This window comes from Lycium barbarum, chromosome 7 (assembly GCF_019175385.1).
Source record: "Lycium barbarum isolate Lr01 chromosome 7, ASM1917538v2, whole genome shotgun sequence".
NCBI classification, from domain to species: domain Eukaryota; kingdom Viridiplantae; phylum Streptophyta; class Magnoliopsida; order Solanales; family Solanaceae; genus Lycium; species Lycium barbarum.
In genome coordinates, this window is record NC_083343.1 from 13747722 (window position 1) to 13769276 (window position 21555).

At 35.1% G+C, this 21555-nt stretch overlaps 1 protein-coding gene and 1 long non-coding RNA gene across 2 annotated transcripts; both read right to left on the reverse strand.

Moving 5' to 3' along the window:
• Positions 1 to 339: 339 nt before the first annotated feature.
• LOC132603178 (uncharacterized) lies at positions 340 to 5526 on the reverse strand. Its single transcript, XR_009567992.1, has 2 exons — positions 5195 to 5526; positions 340 to 616 (listed from the first exon to the last, which is right to left on the reverse strand). It is a non-coding gene; the product is annotated as an uncharacterized LOC132603178 (long non-coding RNA).
• Positions 5527 to 8107: 2581 nt separating this feature from the next.
• On the reverse strand, positions 8108 to 9683 carry LOC132603179 (uncharacterized). Its single transcript, XM_060316107.1, has 2 exons — positions 9367 to 9683; positions 8108 to 8889 (listed from the first exon to the last, which is right to left on the reverse strand). The coding sequence occupies exons 1-2, from the start codon at positions 9521 to 9523 to the stop codon at positions 8621 to 8623; spliced, it is 426 nt and encodes a 141-aa protein (XP_060172090.1). The 5' UTR covers positions 9524 to 9683; the 3' UTR covers positions 8108 to 8620.
• Positions 9684 to 21555: the final 11872 nt, after the last annotated feature.

Sequence of the window (21555 nt, forward strand, 5' to 3'; positions counted from 1 at the left end):
CTCGTTAGTATCACCAATTAGTACAAAATCATCAACAAATAACATACTCTAGGGGACCTCATCTTTTATTGTGTTGGTTAGCTCGTCCACAACTAGGGTAAACAAGTAGGGCTCAATGTCAGTCCATAGTGTAAACCCATTGTTATGAGAAACTCTTATGTATTACCGACTACTATTTTTAGGCTAGTGAAGACTCCTTAATACATGCCCTTTATGACATTTTGTCACGACCCAAAGTCGCTTAGTCGTGCAGGCACCTACCATTTTCTACCGTGGTAGGCGAACCCGTCCCTTAATCATTAATTCAACAACCATAAAGTAAATAGGAAAATAGAAATATAAGTCTCAAATGTAAATATAAATAAGTGCGAAATACAACACTAATAGAACCCCAAGGAACTGGTCTGAATACAGTACAAGAGCCACTACTAATCAACTACAAGTCTGGAATAATACAAAATCTCAAAATACAAATACTGTCTCAGAATGCAAGAAAAGACAAGTATAAAGAAAAAGTCTCCGGGCTGCGGATCCATCAAGCATGCTCACCCTAGACACTCAACAACAAAGCCTCGGGATCAGTCGCGAGGAGTGGACGTGGAACCTGTCACACAATCTGCACTCATAAAAGAATGCAGCAAGGTAGTATCAGTACAAACACTATGTACTGGTAGGTATTACAGCTCGACAATGTACTGGTAGGTAGTATAGGCCGAAAACAGTTAGCTACCATGTATAAAGGAAGAGACTAAGAATAGACATGCTCACAATCAAGTATAAACACAATACAATCCAAGAATAACCACTCAAGTACAGAAATAAGAAGTCTGAATCCAACAAGTAAGTGAATGTAATAATGAGTGCTTATGAAATGCAGTGATATGCAATGGCCAATGAAATCCCCGTACACATATGCTACGGGAGAAATACCCCCACGCTTCGACAGTTATGACTCATGGGAGACCCGCGAAGTCCATGTACCACTCTCGCGATCCCGGCAAAGACCTCGGGCATCGGACACTCTCTCGATCCCGGTAAAGACCTCCGGCATCGGCTTCTTATCTCTCTCATCTTCATCATCAGAACCAATTCTAAGCTCATTAGTGTATGATGAAAGATGAGAATGAGTGCTATGCATAATATCAATGTTAATGGGAACATATCAATATCAATCGTGTCACACATGGACACATATCACAATATCAAGAATATGCCATGTTCTTTCCTCTATCCGAGATGATACCCAATAAGTGAGAAATAACGGTTTCACAATCACGATAAGGCAACTAAGTATCAAGTCTAATATCATTCACGTGGCAACAAGCCAATAGATCACTATAAGGCAACAAGACCACAATCAAACAACAATATCAACCTAGGAAATCCATCCCAACTTCATACCCGAAGGCGTAACATGCTTTCTCCGACAATCACTAACTCTACATATGCTTCACTAACTGAAGTCTAACCATAAGGTAATCCGTAACCTACCTGGCAGCCGAGCGGGAGCCACAAACAATCAAATCTTCGCATTGCCTTTCTGGAGAGCCTCCAAGTACTCAAAGTCTATTCATTACCGAATTCTAAGTTAGAAATAAGAAACAACGATACCTATATAGCTATACTATCTTTCGAATCAAAATCAACTATGGAAAAAAGGGAAACCGGCCCACAAGGGCAAGACGGGTGTTTCAAAGGTGAAATTGGTAACCCAACATTCTAGCGGTTCAATTCTACTCTCCAATTGCTAAATTAACTCAAAATTAGGTAAATTTCATCATTCAAGTCAAAACCCCCAATTTGGGTATAAACTCTAACTTTCAATCCTTCAAATCATCAACATAAAAAGAAGATTCAAGCCTATTAGTCACTAATTCATCAAATCCATGCTTAGACTAGTCAAATCCATCAACAAATCTCGTTTTGAAAGACTAAAACTCAAATAATTAAGTAAACATCAAAACCATCTTCCTTTTTAAGATCTATAGATTTTCTACCATGGATTCATGCTTAAGGAAGGTAAATGAATGAAATCTAGGTTAGAGAACTTACCCTCAAGAGAAATACGGTTGAAACCTTCTCAAATTACCTAAAAGATTCTTAGGAACAATAAATGTAGGGGATAGAAAATGAAGGGTTTTAACTTAGCATTAAATAGCAATTTGGTCCACGACGTTCACTGCAGCGGTCACCAGTCCATTACAGCGGAGCCGCGCCAGCGGTCCTGTACATGTTACCGCGAGCCCGCTACAGCGGATCCCCGTCCGCTGTGGCGACTCACCACGATTCCTCATAACTCGCCATAGCGGACCAGGCCTCGCTGAGGCGGGTTCGCTATAGCGCATAGGGTGCCGCTACGGCGGACACCAGACACGAGAAAATTTCTAGTTTTTCACTAACTCAATCCCAAAATTTGACAATCACCCGAGACCTCCCAGATACAAACCAGACATGCAATCATGCATAAAAATATGCTACGGACTCACTCGTGGTCTCGGAATTCCCAATGGAGGTCTAATTGACCGGATCAACACCCAATGGCCAAAGACCAACTTTTCAACCAATAACCCAAAAAGCTTCTGAGTGCCTCGGGGACCGAACTGAACATCCCACCAAGTCATAATCGACCATCCGGACCTCTCGGAATCGATGGATTTCAGAAAAAAGATTCGTTTACCCAAAAGTCAACAATAGGTCAAACGTTTTTCAGTTTAAGGCTCTCTGTCCCAAAACATTATAATCCCGCCCGATCACCTCGGGGACCGTACTTCCCACCCCCACGGGTCAAAATCATACTAATAGGGCTCAGGGAAGGGTTAACGGAGGTAAATGGATAAAAAGCGCTATAACAACCAAACGGGTCGTTGCACATTTTTGCATTTGATATGAACTTATTTCTTCTCCATCACCCATTGGAGGATCTTTCGTGATACTATATCATATATTTTTTCTAAGTCAAAAAAACACCATTTGTAGATCTTTCTTCGCGATAAATTTTCATCAATCTTCTTAGCAAAAATATAGACTTAGTTGTAGATACACAGGTATCAATCTGAACTGATTCTCGTTCTCTTTTGTCATTCTCTATAACTCTTTCTCGAAGTTTCATCACGTGACTCGTGAGCTTAATGCCATGATAGTTTGCACAATTTTGAATAACTCCTTTGTTTTTATAAATCAAAATCAGGGCACTCTTCCTTCGTGCATCCTACCACTTCTTAATATGACATTGAATGGCTTTATGCACCATTCTACCTCGGCATCTGTAAGACACTTTCAAATCTCTATTGAGACACTAGCTGGACCACAAATTTTATAATCCTCATATTTTATGGCATCCTTTCCCTCTGGCGGCTTAGTTCAACGAGTGTAGCTAAAGTATTTATCATTCACAGATGTATGAAGGTATAAAATATTATTCTCTTGGTTCGAGTTTAACAATTGATCAAAATAGTCTTTTCATCTCTCCTTGATTTCATTATTCACTGACATCAGTTGTTGAGAATCATTTTTAACATTACACTCGGTTTAAATCCATACCCTTCTTCTCTGTCAGTCGTTTAAACATTTCTTTCTCCTTTTCTCGTGTCCCTAATTTTTCATAAAAATCCATCTAGAACTTCCCTTGAGCTTTTCTAGTACCCTTCTAGCGTTTGTCTTAGCTCTCTTGCATTCCTCAAAGAATTCTCCGTCTTTTACTTTTGACAACTTTTATAACACTCTGTTTAGCTTAAATAACGCTTTGTACTTTCTTATTCCACCGCGGGATTTTCGTGGTCTATGCATGAGACCGTTAAACACATCTAGCACTTCAGTTGCTACTTTTTTAATGCAAACATGTCATTTCCTTTAACAGGATCTCTGATTCTCCCTGAAGTCTCAAGCTCCCTTCTCCCGTATTATTTATTTTGGAACGCTAACTGGTTAGCTCCCTTTAATACCCACCACCTAATTTATGGTTGTTTGCAAGCCATCATCTTTCTCAATCTACTATTATAATTTACATAGAAGACTAACCTATGTTGGATGGTCATAGCTTCTCCTGGAATAACCTTACAGTACCCGTGCATGTACTCTAGCTCGTCTTCTTGTAATGTTAAAGTCTATTTGACTAAGGTTATCCTCACTTTTTAAAGTTATTAGCTGATGAGAATCTCTCTTCTCAATATATGTATGTTAGCTACCACTAAATCATAAGCTAAAGTGAATTCTAATAATAACCTTCTTTTTTGTCATTCCTAGTACCATAACCATAACATCGATACTTGTTCAAAGTCTTCGTTATCTTTACCTGTATGGCATTTAGATCTCCCCTCTAAGGATTTATTGGTCTCTTGGAATCCCTCGAACCAAGTTATCCGTATTCTCCCAAAACTTAGCTTTAGCTTCTGCGTCTAATCCTATTTGTGAAGCATACACACTAATAACATTGATTGTCTCCTTCCCTCATACAAGTCTTACTGCAATAATCATATCCTCAACTTACAGTTACATCTACAACTTTATCTAATTCTTGGTTCTATAATAATTTTTATTTGTATCTATTTCACAATACCATAATTTATAACCTGTGTTACCTATCTCTCTAAACTTTTGTCATGTCCATTTACTTTCCAAAAGACATGTAATATCAACTCTCCTCCTTTTTAGGGTATCCACTATTTCATTGAATTTCCTGTCATAGTGCCTAGATAGTTCCAACTACCTACCCGAATCAGACTCTCTTGTATTAGCTAGATTATTTTACCCATAGTCCATGATTTGGGAACCCTTTCATATTTTGCACCACATTCAAACTCTCATGCGGTTGAACCAACTTCTTTACCCACACTCGCCCATGATGTAGGAAGCCTTTCATATTTTGCACCACAATCAAACACTGTTGTGGTGGAACTACTTCCTTACCCCCATCCTTTCATGATTTGAAAAATCCTTGCTTATACTCCCTCACACGTAGGTGATGTGGTGAAAACCCTTGCTCTTTTTTCATCATATATGGGTGTACCACAACTCTCTTTCTTTCTGCGGACTTAGAATCGGTAATCTAAGCAAAATCCTGCAGGCGGAGTTAACATTAAGTAAAATTAATGTTTCAAAATTCACAAGTTGAGTGGTAAGAATAAAATAAGATAACAAAAAATAACCTAGAAAGAGTAAATTTAAATTCAGTACAAATTAGAAAAAGAATACATACAATTAAAGACATGATTTAGGACAAGGGTGTCCTAACTCCCATCAAACTAGCCCCTTATAACTTAATGTTCTTGCCCTGGATCCTCTTTCTCTATCCTCAAAAGAAGGAAAAAAGACAGAGCTGCTGCACGCTTTGCATTCTTTGAATAAACAATGGGAAATCTCAATTATTGGCATTTCTTTATCTAAAATAATAAATAATAATGTGACATGAGCTGTGTGGTCATTAAAGAAGGAAGACTTGCATACCAACCTTTACGTGTGAATGTGGTGAAGTCTAATGTTTTATTAGTCGTAAGAGCCAAATTAAAAGGCAAGCTGATTATTTTGAAAAGGGACGTAGCCTTTAGAAACTCTGAAAAGTGGCTAATTTAATTCAATCACTCATAATAAAAACAATTAATTACTCTTAGGCCTTCGAAGAGACTTTTGGAAAATGCCGGCTCTTTGCATTTAATGTACTCCCTGCGGTACAAATTAAGTGTTCATTAAGTCTTTTTATTTTAATTTAAAATAAGTGTCCAGTTACGTAATTAAGAAGAAATTAACTTTTTTTTCCCTTCAAATTTACTCAAGGTAATAAATAAGCAAGAGTCTTATTAATTAATAGCAGTTTAATCAAAATATCTATTTTTCTTTAAGAGTTAGTGTTTTCTTAAAGGGCATGAAAAAAATTAAGTGAACACTTATTTTAAATCAGAGGGAGAAACAAATAGAGGTTACTAGAGGGAGTAACAAATAGAAGTTAAATTTCTTCATTCTATATCAGTTCTCACATTTTTATTTACATATCCCTTAAGAAACTATAAATAAGAAGTATATATTTGTTAAGTAAATTGAAGTATTATAATGTGTGAAAAACATATATCGTTTGAGATAAGATTATTATCTAATGGTGGCAAAAAAGGTTCCAAAATAGCATTGATTTTAGGGCAAATTACATAAATGACAAACATTTGGGCTTTAATCAAGCCACATAGCATATGTTTCAATATTTACATTTTGTAGCAACATGCCCAGCTTCCAGCGTGTGTATTCATTTTTTTCACTGTATCCATTTTTTATTTTCGCTGTAATCATGAATACAACGAATTTTTTCCCTATGTTTTTGCACTGTATTCATGAAAATGACTATCTGTATTCATAAATTGGATTGATGTATTCACATATACAATGAGTAAAACTGAATACATAAAAATAGATATACAAAAAAATTAACAAACACCATATTTTCGGTATGTATACAACAAGTACAGGCGTATACAACATAGATACACCAAATTATTAACAAATACAGGCGAAAAACACTGTATATAACAAATACAATCGAGAAACACTGTATACACTCAAATACTGAATACAAGAAATATTTTCGGTATGTATACAACAAGTACAGGCGTATACAACATAGATACACCAAATTATTAACAAATACAGGCGAAAACACTGTATATAACAAATACAATCGAGAAACACTGTATACACTCAAATACTGAATACAAGAAATAAAATTGACTGTATTCATTTGTATACACTTCAAATTCACTGTATTCATTTGTATACACTTCCAATTCACTGTATTCAGTTGTATACAAAAAGATCTTCTTCGAAAAATGCAAAAAATATTGTAAAAAGTGTATGTATACACAGATCTGGAAAAAAAAAACTTCCGGTCAGATTTGAAAAATACCGATCAGATCTGTGTACACCTTGTTCTCCTTCACCTTCTTCTCCGTCATCATCACCTTCACCTTCTTCTCCGTCATCATAACCGTCACCTTCTTCTCCACCGGTATTTTCGCTGGACACGTGGCGCCTGAGAAAGACGACGAAGTTGCCAGTGGTTTCGCCGGAGAAAGACGACGGAGGGAGGACGGAGGGAGAACGACGGCAACGGTGGTTTTCGCCGGAGCTCCGATGAGTGTGGAGGAGGAGAAGATGTTAGAGAGAGAGAGAGTATGGAGGAGAGTGTTGTAGATGTTACAAAGAGGATGAGAAGAAGAAGTTATGTATTTTACTTTATTAATTACTAAATGATATTAATATACAAATGTTTGTTATGAGAAGTAATTAAGTTAAACTAAAGCTACTAAATGTCATTACCCACTAGAAGTTTGTCAAGCCATGTAGTTTGCCCTTGATTTTATGCCTTGAATTTATGTGGATTCTAATTGTGAATTTCCCCGAAAAAGATTTAAAGATTGGATTTATTGATAGTTTGCCGTCAAAGCACGTCCAGGAGGAGCTTGGCCGAGTCATTTGGTTGGTGGGGTGGGATATACAAAAATATCTGATTAGTTGAAATATCTATCCCATCTTCTATATCGGACAAGTAATACCATCATTTTAGTACGAATGATGACATAAAATAATCTTTGAACTAGTTAATAACAATAACTTAATGTAGAATAAAATAATGTCACATTTTATTCTGAGATTATTATCCTTATCCACGAACCAAACAAGCTGTTAAGAGTTAGAGCCTCAGAATGGACCCGTAAATCGAGACCCATCACCAATTATTTCCTGTTATAAAGAACACGACCAATGATCATTTCTCACTTTTTTGGAGCATATCGTTGACTCTTGACCAAACTCAAAAAATTTAAGGTACGTTAGCAAACCCTCTAAACATATTAAGATACAAAAGTTTTAATTATGTTCATCCTAAATAACAATACAGACAAAAATGGTACACCACACTATATATGAATTACAATATCATGATTTCTTTTATGGGAAAAGAAGTGTGAGGAACAGAATAAGTAGAATTGAATTCACATTTCTTGCGAGGGGAAGACTGTAAATCTTGATCATTAGAAGAACTAATATGATTTGAAGGGTACACATTTTTTTAATTCTAATAGTAAAAACTCAAACATTTTGACTAATTCTCTATGAAAAGTACAAATGGTGAATTTAACAAAGCCTTTCCACTTGAAGCAACTTCAATTAATATACAATGGATCAACCCACTTGGTTTGACCAAGTCTGGTCATAATTCACACCTTTCATGTATTCAAAAACCACCTCCTATACAAATTAAATACATGTAAAACATGCCACCCTTTTGCAAATTTTGGCCACACTACACATCAAAATTACATAAAATCCTCAAAAAGAGAAAATTAAGAAAAAGAAATCCTAATTAAAACTACTCTCACATGTGAGCACATGTACTACCACTCATCCTCCTCTTTTTGTTTTAATCCTCGACAACAGCAACAACATAACATACGCAGTGTATTCCATAAAGTGGGATCTGAAGAGGATAAAATGTACCCATACTTTATCTATACCTTAGGAGGATATGATAATTTTTTTTTATCTTTCAGTGTGACTCTAATTTTCTACTAATTTGAACATTAATCAAAAAGTTAGAAAAAAGAAGATTTTGGTAATACTAATTGTAGACCCGAATCCATATTCAATAGGAATAAGTGACCCGGTTGATGACCCGACCCTTGAGCATACCATTGTAGAGGGCCATCCTATTGGCTGGTATTTCTTGCACTTTCCTACTCTTCTTTAATTCATTTGAATCCAAATTTGAAGAACAAGAAGAAGCATTTCCATGGTGGAATTTATTATTATTAAAATGACGAAGCTTTCTATATTCTTCACTATTCCCACTTGGCTCCACAACATCTTCTGCAAATTTCACTTTCTTCTTCTTTTTCTCCTTCTTCTTTCCATCTACACAAAAACAAAAACAAGAACAAAAAACAAGAAAAATCCATCAATATATGATAACACAAAAAAAAAAATCCACATTGTTAATGTATTTTAATCTGCTGTAGCATATTCTTTCAGCGTCTTTTATATGATGGTATTTGATTGGAAAAGCTAAGTAGAGTACTGGTTACGACTCACGACTCAGTAGTTTTGACCAAATTTTATATTTGCAAAAAATAATTTATTTGAATTCTGAATCCTTCTCTGTTTAACTAACACAAAATTTAAGAAACTTCACATATACCAAAAACCAACCTTGGAATTCATACTTTTAAACGTGTCATGACTTTTCATTAGCCAAAAGAGCATTTCATCTACTTTCAAAATTCAAATGTGAAAATATTTCAAATTATACAAAATCAGATATTCTTCTATAAAACAGACTAAAAAAGAAAGAGTGTCATATAAAATTAAACAGACGTAATAATCAATACATACCTGTGGAGATGCAAGATCGAGGATGGTGATGAAGAATTGGATTAAAGGAAAAATCTTGAGATTTTTGAAGACGAAGGGTAGCTAAAAGGATCATAGTAGCAGAAACAGCCATGGCTGTGGCAAATACAACACCTTGAGAAGTCAACAAAGAAGACATATTGGTAGTTGTTGAAAGATGAAAGAAAACTTAGAAAGAAGAAATATTGGTGGGACTTTCTTGGAGTTGAGAGTTATTATAAGTAAGAGAGATCAATGGAGACAAGATAAATAGTGTTAAGTTTTTGGAATCTTGAATTAATTAATTTTTGTTCTAGATGAAATAAGGTAAGTAATCTGGAGGAAGGATCAATTATTATTGGTTAAATTAATAGTTTTGTTGGTTAGACTTTTTCTTTTTCTATTTTTGGGTGTAGAATGTGGAAGAAGTATTTGATGACGTGGCAAAAAGGTGAATTAGAAATGAATCAGTATGTAAGAAATGTAATGGAATTTTTTAAGTAAGAGGGATCAATGGAGACAAGGTAAATAGTGTAAAGTTTGTGTAATTTTTGAATTAATTAATCTTCTAGATGAATGAATAAAGTTTTTTTTTTTTAATTTCTCGTCGGGTGTCCGGTACCCGCATTAAAGTCTGACTATATCTGGATTTGCACCACTTAGGGCTCATTTGGGGAAAGCACTCCTTACCAAAGATTTTTCCATACTCGTGACTCGAACCCGTGACATCTGATTAAGGGAGAATCAACCTCATCCGGTGCATCACATCCTTTATTGGTGAACGAATAAAGTAATGAGAAGGAAGGATCAATTATTATTGGTTAAATTAATTGTTTTCTTGGTTAGTCTTTTTTTTTCGTGTAGAATGTGGAAGAAGTATTTGATGACGTGGTAAATAGGTGAATTGAAATGAATGAATATGTAAGTATGTATATGGAATTTTAAATTTATATAGGCTTTTGGGAAGAAGAGAGGGTTGCGATTACCATTATTTTCTCCCTTTATCTTATTTGTGATGCCCCGTCAATACAAAATTAAAACATTAATTATTAATTATAGTGTAATTGCTTATAATATAATTATTAATTAGGGTTGCGATTACCATTATTTTCTCCCTTTATCTTATTTGTGATGCCCCGTCAATAGAAAATTAAAACATTAATTATTAATTATAGTTTAATTGTTTATAATATAATTATTAATTAGCTAACTTAAAAGCTTTTAGGAAAAAAGAGAGGGTGTGATTACCATAATTTTCTCCGTTTATCTTATTTCATGTGATGCTCTGTGTACAAAAAAAATAATTAATTATTAATTATAGTTTAATTGTTTATAAAATAAGTATTAGTTAGCTAACTTAAACACTTTTAGGAAGACACAGAGGGTGCGATTACCATTATTTTCTCCCTATTTCTTATTTCATTCATGTGAGGCTCCGTGATACAAAATAAAGTAATGAAAACCAATAATTAGTTAATTCTTTAATTGATTAATATAAGTAGCAGTACACAAATATTAATAATAATAATAATAATAATAATAATAATAACAATAACAATAATAATAATAATAATAATAATAATAATAAATTTAATAATATGATGTAACATGCCACATGAAAGAATAAATTCGATTAGTTAAGTTTTTTGAAGGTCTGAAATTTGTAATAATATTATTTGTTAAATCATGTGGAATAATATTTCAAAACAAAAATAGAATGTAATAATAATAAAACAGGTAAAATGTCCTTTAGTTGATGTGCACAACACGGCAATAGCCCCAATACCACGTTTGAAACTATAGTGTGAACTCTGATATAATTTCCTTGCTAAACAATATTATTTATTATTTTCTTGCTCTTTTTTTTTTTTTTTTTTTGTAATCTGTCATCTAAAAAAAGTATAAAGAGCAACTCGGTGTATCAAGCTTCGACCACATTTGGTCTAGTACCTTGAGTCGAGTGAAATATTTTGATATTTTCTTGCAAATTTTACCTTAAACAATGGTGTGGATCAACACCCTTTATATTTTAATATACAAGATATGATCAGGGGCGGATCTAGAGTATCAGCGTAGGTTTCCAGAAACCCAATAACTTTTATGCAGACAATGTATTTATATTAAGAAATTTATTAAATATATAAGAAATACATGTCGAGAACCCAGTAACAAAGTTGGTTTTTGGTCCAGTGGTATTAATCCTTGATGAGAGTTTTATTCCCCTCGAGCACTTTATAATAAAGTTTTATTTTTAAAATTTGAAATAGCTCGAAACTCATAAACTTCAAATCCTGGATCCATCTCTGATCATAATATATGATTAAATTTTATAAGGAAATATTGTTCTAACAAGAAAACGTTTAACCTCGCAAATAAGGTAACAATTGTGTCACATATGTAAAAGTTTCTGGAAAGTTGTTAGTTCTTGAAATTAACCTCTATTTACAGATCAATATTAATTGGGCGAAGTGAAAGAAAACGAGGCCATACAGTAATTGAGAAGCAAACTAATTGGCATAAGAAATAATTTTACTCCATTAAGCAAGGCTTTTGCGAACAGACTTTGTGATTCTCGAGAAGGTGGTATGATGTTTCCTTTAGTCTCTTTTTCATATTTGTTTTCCACGTTAAGTCCTTTGTAAAATTAAAAATAAAATAAAATTAGCAAGGTCTTTGCTAGACTTGAGTGAGTCATACTTTAATGAGATAATTACACTCACTATCAATTGGGGTATCAATGCTATCAAATTTAGCCCATATTTAAGTTTCTTGCCCACAGTAGCCTATCTTCAGTTTAAACAAAAATTACTTTTCAAAAAATGACCCATTCCCCTCTTCCTCCCCCTCTCTCTCCACTGCCTCCTTCTTTTTGTTTTTTTATTTTTTAAATTTTTTAAATTTTTTTTTGGAGTTCACCACTGCCTCCTTTTTTTTAATTTTAATTTTTTTATTATTATTTTTTAATTTTTTTATTGGAGTTCGCCACTGCCTCCTTTTTTTTTTTTTTTTTAATTTCCCATCTCCCTCTGTTACGCCGGATCTTTAATTTTTTTTATTTCCCCCCTCCCTCTGTCACGCCGGATCTTTGATGTTTGAACAGTTGGTTCAGGTGGTGGTATTGGAGTTCGCCGGAGAACGGAACTCCGGCGATGATTGTATATGGGTGTATATGAGTGTATAATATTGTATGTCGGTGTATATGGGTGTATACGCTGGAGAACGGAACTCCGACTATGACTATATATAGGTGTATATGGGTTATAATATTGTATATGGGTGTATTATATTGTATAATATTGTATATGAGTGTATATGGATGTATATGGATATATGAGTTATAATATTGTATAATATTGTATATGAATGTATATGGGTGTATAATATTGCATACGGGTGTATAGGGTTCTATATGGATATAAGAGTTATAATATTGTATATGGGTGTATAATATTTGTATATAGGTGTATATGAATGTATATGAGTATATAGATTATAATTTTTGTATAATATTGTATATGAGTATATGGATTATAATGTTGTATAATATTGTATATGAGTGTATATGGGCATATGAATTATAATACTCTATTAAAAAAATTAAGAAAAATAATAATAAAAAATATTTTAAAAAAATAAAATAAAAAAGGAGGCAGTGGAGAACTCCAACAAAAAAAAAAAAAAAAAAAAACGAAAAAGAAGGAGGCAATGGAGAGAGAGGGGAGAAGAGTGAAGTTTTGGGTTAGAGCTTTGTAATGTATGTTTTAGGCTTATGTAAGTGACCCAATCATATATTTATGAAATTTCCCCTACTTTAATTGTTCCTTTAGAGGTTTGGGGGGGGGGGGGGGGGGGTGTTTGTGTGTGTGTTTAAATTAAATTATAGAATTATTTTTCCATATGTTCCTTTAACATATTTCCACAAACAACCGCATGCCAATAGACGACATAAAGATATCACGTTATAAAAAAAAAAAGCGGGGCGCACCTTCCACAATTAAAAAATGAGTAAATTTTCAGTGAAATTTGTGGGAATTTAGTTTGATAATAATATTTTCAATGAATTTTTTTTACCAAAAATCCTCTAGCGATGAATTAAATTTCAAAGAAATATTTGTAAAAAATTAACGATTTTCTGGTAATGCTCCCCTCTCTGCTCTTTTGAAACAATCATGAATCCGTAAAGTCAAGGAAGCTAACTTATTTCCATCAACCTAGATGCCTATACAACTTCTTGGCAACACCAATTATGTTACTTCGAAAGCTCAATGCAATGCTCTTTGCCATGGCTATGATCTGCTTTCATACATTGATGGTAATTTTTTTTTTCCACCTCCAGCTGATCCAAACTACCAAACATGGAGGAGATAAGACAACCTTCTTTGTCATGCTCTTATAACATTTGCTAATCCTACCATAGCCCGTTGGCCAATAATTCAGTAAAATAATTAATTAATTTTAACGCAAAAACTTTAAACATAAGAAATAAAGGAAAACTAAAAAAGATTCACAAGTGAGCATAATAAGCTATAAGGTTAGTCAATTAATAAGCCCATCAATAGGAACAGTTGACTGACTATGAAGAATTGACTCGATATACATTGACTACACATGCATATGCATGGACTTTAATATTAGTCATGAACTTTGTGTACTTATAGTTGCCTTGAAACCAATCGGAAATTCACATTAATTCATATTCTATCTCTTTATTATCCGAATGTTTTTATTGCGATATAATATCTTTATATTATTTGATATTATTTGGTAGCATATTTGTAGGGAGATAATTACCATATATTAGTTAGTTTCCTTGTTTCACTAATTACCATATATTAGTTAGTTTCCTTGTTTCACTAATTACCATATATTAGTTAGTTTCCTTGTTTCACTAGGATTTTAGTTTCCTTGTTTCACTAGGGTTCAAGATTGTATCCTATATATATTCTCTCTTGGTGAATGAATGAAATAAGTTAAGATTGTATAGTTTCTATATGGTATCAGGCCACGCGTTTTTTTTCTTCTCTTCATCGTAAATTTCCATGGCCGGTGACGCCGTACCTCCTCCTCCACCACCACCCAAAATTGAGTCTAATTCTCCCTATTTTCTCGGTCCTCAAGACCGACCCGGGGACTATATCACGCCTACTCGTTTCAAGGGCGCATCAAATAACGCTGCCCTCGGTCAGCACTTTACTTCCGATCTATGGAAGGCTATTACGGGATTTTTTGGTAATGCTACAATTCCCGAAAATTGCTTGAATGGTAAGTTTGATGTTTTTTCTTGGATTATTAACACTGGTGCTACTCATCATGTTACCGGTGAGAAATCTTGGTTGTTTGATGTCCATACTGTTGGTTGTCCTATTGGTTTGCCTAATGGTGAAAAGGTGCTTGCTTCTTTGGAAGGTTCTGTTCGACTGTCAGATAAAATCACCTTACATCATGTCCTTTATGTGCCTTATTTACGTTGCAACTTACTCTCCGTCCCCCAACTTACTGATAATTTACATACTATTGTCTCTTTTAATTCTTATATGTGTACTATTCATGACCCACTGAAGGAGCTGATGGGAACGGGAGTTAGGAGGGACGGACTATACTATTTTAGCAAACCGGACGTGGTGCAACATGTGTCTACTGTCGTGACAACGTCCGCATTGGAATTGTGGCATCGACGATTGGGGCATCCTTCCGAGAGAGTAGTTAAGTTGTTTCCTCATGTCAGTAGTGATAAGAGTAGTTTAGCAAAGGATTGTGAAGTGTGTTTACGTGCTAAGCATCCTAGAGACAAATTTCTTTTAAGTGATAATAATGCATCTAGAATATTTGAGAAAATACATTGTGATTTGTGAGGCCCATATCGCCATGTTTCGTCGTGTGGAGCTCGTTATTTTTTAACAATTGTTGATAATTTTTCCCAAGCTGTTTGGATTTACTTGTTGGTTGATAAAACAGAAGTGTTTTCGATGTTTATGGCTTTTGTTGCTATGGTTGATCGACAATTTAATCAAACAATTAAAGTTGTACAAAGTGATAATGGTACAAAATTTAATTGTTTGATCGATTATTTTTCCGCCACTGGTATTTTGTTTCAAACCTCTTGTGTGGGTACTCCGCAACAGAATGGGAGGATAGAGAGGAAGCATAAACATGTGTTGAATGTTGCGAGGGCTCTCAGATTTCAGGCCAATTTGCCTATTTTTTTCTGGGGTGAATGTGTTCTTGCTGCATCTCATCTCATAAATCGTACCCCCACACCCAAATTGGAAAATAAAACACCTTTTGAAATTTTATTCAATAAACCTCCTTCTTTTGATACTATTCGTACTTTTGGGTGTTTGTGCTTTGCTCATAATCAAAAAACTCAGGGTGACAAATTTGCTAGTCGGAGCAGAAAGTGTTTGTTTGTGGGATATCCATTTGGTAAGAAGGGGTGGCGGTTGTTTGATCTTGATACGAAGGAATTTTTTGTCTCTCGTGATGTAAAGTTTGTGGAGGATGTGTTTCCTTTTGCTTGTCCGGAAGATGTTAATATTTCGTCTAGTTTTTTTTTATAAGGGTGCTGAAATTGATCGTGATTTTATGGTGTACGAGGATGAATTATAGGGCGAAGTTGATAGTTCGGAGGCTGCCGAGTAGCAACCGCAAACCACTGCCCAACCAGCGCCTGCTGGCAGCCAGGCCGAGCTGCAGCCAGCGGCCACTGTCCAGCCCGCTGGGACCCAGCGCCAGCTGCCAGCGAGGCTGAGCGGCTGCCAACAACCACTGCACAGCCCGCTGGGAACCCAGCGCCCGTTGGCAGCGAGGGGGGGGGGGGCAGCAACACCATACCCCAGTCACGAATGTGGAAGGTGGCTTGGGGCGTGGTTTTCGGGAGAAATTTCCCTCTGTTGTGCTTCGTGATTATGTGACACACTCAGTTTTTGCTAATAGTCCGTCCCCTACAACTCCTGTTAACAATCAATCCTCAGGTACTCCCTATCCTTTGGCACACTATATTAATTGTGACAATTTTTTTTGTAAATTATCGTAAGTTTCTTGCAGTTATTATTTCGGGTACGGATCCTAAGACCTTCAAAGAAGCCATGAAACACGAAGGTTGGAGACATTCAATGAAAGAAGAGATACGTGCATTGGAAAACAATGGTACATGGACTTTGGAACATCTTCCTCCCGGTAAGAAAGCACTTGGTAATCAGTGGGTGTACAAGACCAAGTTTTTGTCAAATGGAGATGTGGAACGGCTCAAATCGCGCTTGGTTGTGTTGGGAAATCATCAACAAGCGGAGATTGACTACAATGAAACTTTTGCTCTGGTCGCCAAGATGACTACTGTTCGAGCCTTCCTAGCCATTGCAGCATCCAAAAATTGGGAACTTCACCAAATGGATGTTCATAATGCCTTTTTACATGGTGACCTTGATGAGGAGGTGTATATGAAGCTCCCTCCCGGGTTTGAAAGTCCAGATCCTACGTTGGTGTGTCGTTTGCGCAAATCGCTGTATGGGTTGAAACAGGCCCCTAGATGTTGGTTTGCAAAAGTGGTGACTGCTTTGAAAGGGTACGGTTTCCTTCAATCTTATTCTGATTATTCTCTTTTTACATTTACTAGAGGGAATATTCACATTAATATCTTGGTTTATGTTGATGATCTTATTATTTCTGGGAATGATTTCGCTGCACTTGCAACTTTCAAAGCCTATTTGAGTGATTGTTTCAAAATGAAAGACCTTGGGTCTCTCAAATAGTTTTTGGGTATTGAAGTAGCTCGTAGTTCATCAGGGTTGTTTTTGTGTCAACGCAAGTATACTCTTGATATTATCTCTGAAGCAGGATTGTTAGGTGCAAAGCCAAGTAGGTTCCCTATTGAGCAAAATCATAAACTTGGCCTTGCAAATGGAGATTTGTTGTCGAATCCGGAGGTTTACCGTAGATTAGTCGGGCGTTTGATTTATTTGGGGGTCACTCGACCGGACTTGGCATATTCTGTTCATATTTTGTCTCAATTCATGCAAGAACCCCAGATTGAACATTGGGAAGCGGCCTTACGAGTGGTCCGTTATTTGAAAGGCACACCAGGACAGGGTATTTTGTTACGTGCCGACAGTGAGTTGACTTTGCAGGAATGGTGTGATTCTAATTGGGAGTCTTATCCGCTTACTCGTCGTTCGTTGTCAGGTTGGCTAGTATTTCTAGGTCAATCTCCCATCTCTTGAAAGACAAAGAAGCAACACACAGTTTCTAGATCTTATGCAGAGGCTGAATACAGGTCCATGGCTGCGGTCACTTGTGAGTTGAAGTGGCTGAGAGGTCTGTTGTTGAGTTTAGGTATACAACATCCCAAGGCGATCAAATTGTTTTGTGATAGTCAGTCCGCTTTGCACATCGCAAAAAATCCGGTTTTCCATGAACGAACAAAGCACATTGAGGTAGATTGTCACTTTGTTTGTGATGCAATTAATGAAGGTTTGATTTCTCCGTCACACGTTTCAACATCTTCACAATTGGCAGACATTTTTACCAAAGCTCTCCGCAAAACTCAGTTTGACTTCTTGCTTTCCAAGTTGGGCATTATTGATTCCCATGCTCCAACTTGAGGGGGGGGGGGGGGTATTGCGATATAATATCTTTATATTATTTGATATTATTTGGTAGCATATTTGTAGGGAGATAATTACCATATATTAGTTAGTTTCCTTGTTTCACTAGGATCTTAGTTTCCTTGTTTCACTAGGGTTCAAGATTGTATCCTATATATATTCTCTCTTGGTGAATGAATGGAATAAGTCAAGATTGTATAGTTTCTACAGTTTTCCATATTGCAGTCAAATCTTTCTATAATAGCAGGGTTTGTCTCGGTATTTTTTTATTGCTATAGCGATATACTATTATAGAGAACATATAATATACCATAACATGAAAGATTGGTTCTACATAAAACGTGATTGTTATAGTGAAATATTGTTATAGAAACTGTTGTGGAGAATTCTCACTGTATTACGCTGGACATCTTTTAACCTGATAATTCTGAATCTAATTGACCGAGCTTGGTAGTGCAAGTTTGTCACTCAAGTGAGGGCATTAAGGTGATGGGACAGATTTATAGGGGAATCTTAGTAGCTCAATTGGTTGGCTACATGAATTTTCACCTTGTTGGCGAGGGTTAAAAAAAAAGATATTTTTTTACCAACCAAACGTGTTTGTTTGACTTTTTTTCTTGACATATATACAATAATTGTACCTCCTCAACGTGTTATGGAAATGTACTAATAGAGCACATAGTTGGGAATAATAAAGTTTGTAAAGACAAAAGATATGCCTTACTTATGAGTAGATGTGGAAAACCTTAGTTAGCGTTTCTGTCCCTTGGTGATCATTCGACTACATAATATAAGATAAAAATTCTAATTTTTGCTCTCTTTGGATACACTGAATAAAAAAGGAAAGATCACAATTTTGATTTATTTTTTCATCAACACCCTCAGAATTTTTCTTTTGGAGTTTTTTGATATTATTGGTTAGATGTGAAATGGAAGACGTGTGGAAGGAGGAGACATCAAAATAGTCTCCGCAATTGATTGTTTTCATGCTTCACATGGTAGTTTGCACTGTTCCTTAAGTCTTTTCCTTTTTCTTTAGGCATTCGGCTTTTGAAAATCATTGATCGGACTAATTTAGATCGGAATTATATCGATCAAGCAAACCCATACACACACAATAGTAATACGCAACCTTGAACCTATAAAGATTAGATCTTAAATCCACCTTAATTTCCAAACGGCCAAGGATTTGGTATTTGTATGGTATTATTACGTGATTGAATAGACATTTGCTTAATTTGGGTCCGACTTCACATTTTTTCATTCATTTATAATTTAATTCAGAACCTTGAACTTAGAAAGAAGGATCTTAAATTCGAGTCTGTTAATAAACGGCCAAAGATTTGGTATTTGCATGGTATATCAAGTGATTGAGTAGACGTTTGCTTAATTTGGCCATACTTTCACATTTTTCTCATTCATTTATATACTCATGAAAGGAATATGTTTTTGTATTGCGTGTGTGTTTTGGGTGCCTTTTCGATGGATAATTTGTGTCATAACCAAAATACCTAAGTTCATCCCTACCATGTTTATGCATGCGTTTATCTAATTTTCAATAATTGTTTTTTTCTCTTTTTGGACTATTATTATTAAATTGTGTATTGATTCTTATGCTTTCATCATTTCTCTTACAGAAAACCTTTTTCCTTTTTCTCTCTTCATAATGCGTTTACAATTTTTCAAAACAAACGCGTAGACTTTTCAGTTTGGAGAACGTAACTACTTAATAAAAAAGGGAATAGAGACAAATCCATAAATTTATTATGGACATACAGTAAAATAAAAAGAACTTCGCCAAACACTCCAAAAAAAGAAAAAAAGAAAAAAAAAAGTTTGACGTTGGATAGTTCTTGGGGTAGTTTGCAGGAATGTCCTTCGCTGGGGTGGTCTTTAATTTTTATCCCTCAAATTGGTGGTCTTTAATTTTTGCCATTCGCTTAATATCCCGAGGTCCGGGGTTTGAACCCAGGTTCTTAAGGCAGAGGTTTGCAAAATTTCAGTAAAGTTTTTTTTTTTTTTTTTTTTGCCTGAAGGCAAAGTTTGAAACTCTGGCTTTGAAACCCAACTTATTGCCTTGCGATTTTTTTATTTTTTTTAAATTCTGACAGAGCGGAAGTTCGAATCCGGAACCAGAAGACTTTTAGTGAAGGACAAAAATTAAAGACCACCAATTTGAGGGACAAAAATTAAAGACCAGTCCTTCTGAAGGACATTTCGCGCAAAAAAACTCTTAAGTTCTTGAAGAAGCGATCTACCACAATTCGTATGGGTTATTCTAGCCCAAGAAGATAGGCAAACTTGGACAAGGAGGCCCACAAAAGCTACTCCTTTAGGTTTGTAATAATACTTTGGAATAACTACATGACATAATTAACTCTACTACATATTTATATTTAGTAGCTATAGTTTAAAATAATTACATCTCATAACTAATTATAATATGTTAAATACAACTTCTAGTTACATATATATATACAAAGTAGAATACCCCATATCATATTATTCACTTCCAACCTAAGCCTCTCATCTCTCTTTCTCCCCTCTCCCCACCCCCCTACCCACTGCTCCCGCGAGGAGCTTCCAGCGCCGTCTTCTCCAGCGAGGAACAGTTAGACAATTTTCAATTTTCAACCTTCTCATCCAGTTGGCATCCCTTCTTCTCATAAACCTTCTCATAACTGAATATATGGCATCTCCAACTTGCTATTTGACTTTAAAAATACCATTTATTTAGAAAATTCATAATTTTATTAATAATTATAAGATTTTATTCGAGAATGATTTTGCTAACGGCGAAACTGGCCGACGGTGTTGTTGTTGTTGACGGCGAACTGGCCGACAGCGAAACTTGTTGTTGTTGACGGCGAACTGGCCGATGGTGGCTTTTGAAGGTTAGATCTGGTTAGATCTTGGCTGAATCTGACCGGATATACTCAGTTCTGGTCAGATTTTGCTTTGCTGGAATCTGGCTGACGATGACTTTTCCGGTCAGATTTCGGTGCCGGATATGGAAAATCATGTTTCCTTTTTAGTGTATTCATTTTTTTTTTGCATACAATTCAGTGTTTTGTCCATTTTATTTTCTTGTATTCTGTTTTTGAGTGTATTCGTTAATTTTATTTCTTGTATCCAAATGAATAGAGTGAATTTATTTCTTTGTATTTAATTTTTGAGTGTATTCGTTAACTTTTTTAGTGCAAAATTCTGCGTTTTGTATACAACCGATTAAATATAATAAAGTGAATACATTGTAAAAGTATAATGAATACAGTTGAGTTGAATGCATTTAAATTGAATACAAAATTCAATAAATTTTAATGACTGTATTCATGAATATGGCGACGCGAATACAATAAGTAACAAGTGCTGAGTTTTGCTATATGTTTGCAACGTCATGTAAATAGGTAAAATGTAGCTAAAATGCATAAATAAGGCTTCCAAGTTAGTCATTTATGAAATTTTCCCTAATACTTTCGTCGTTCTAATTTATGTGACATTCTTTCGTTGTTTTAGAAAATATCTTTTAATATTTAATAACAATTTAATATAAATTGCCTATTTTATCCTGAATGGGATAATTTATAAATAT

What these genes read in the sequence shown, in the direction of transcription:
- LOC132603179 (XM_060316107.1), bottom strand. Translation starts at nt 9,523, where the DNA reads ATGTCTTCTTTGTTGACTTCTCAAGGTGTTGTATTTGCCACAGCCATG. An exon ending in TCGATCTTGCATCTCCACAG is followed by an intron (nt 8,890 to 9,366) that starts GTATGTATTGAT and finishes GTTTTTGTGTAG; the next exon opens with ATGGAAAGAAGAAGGAGAAA.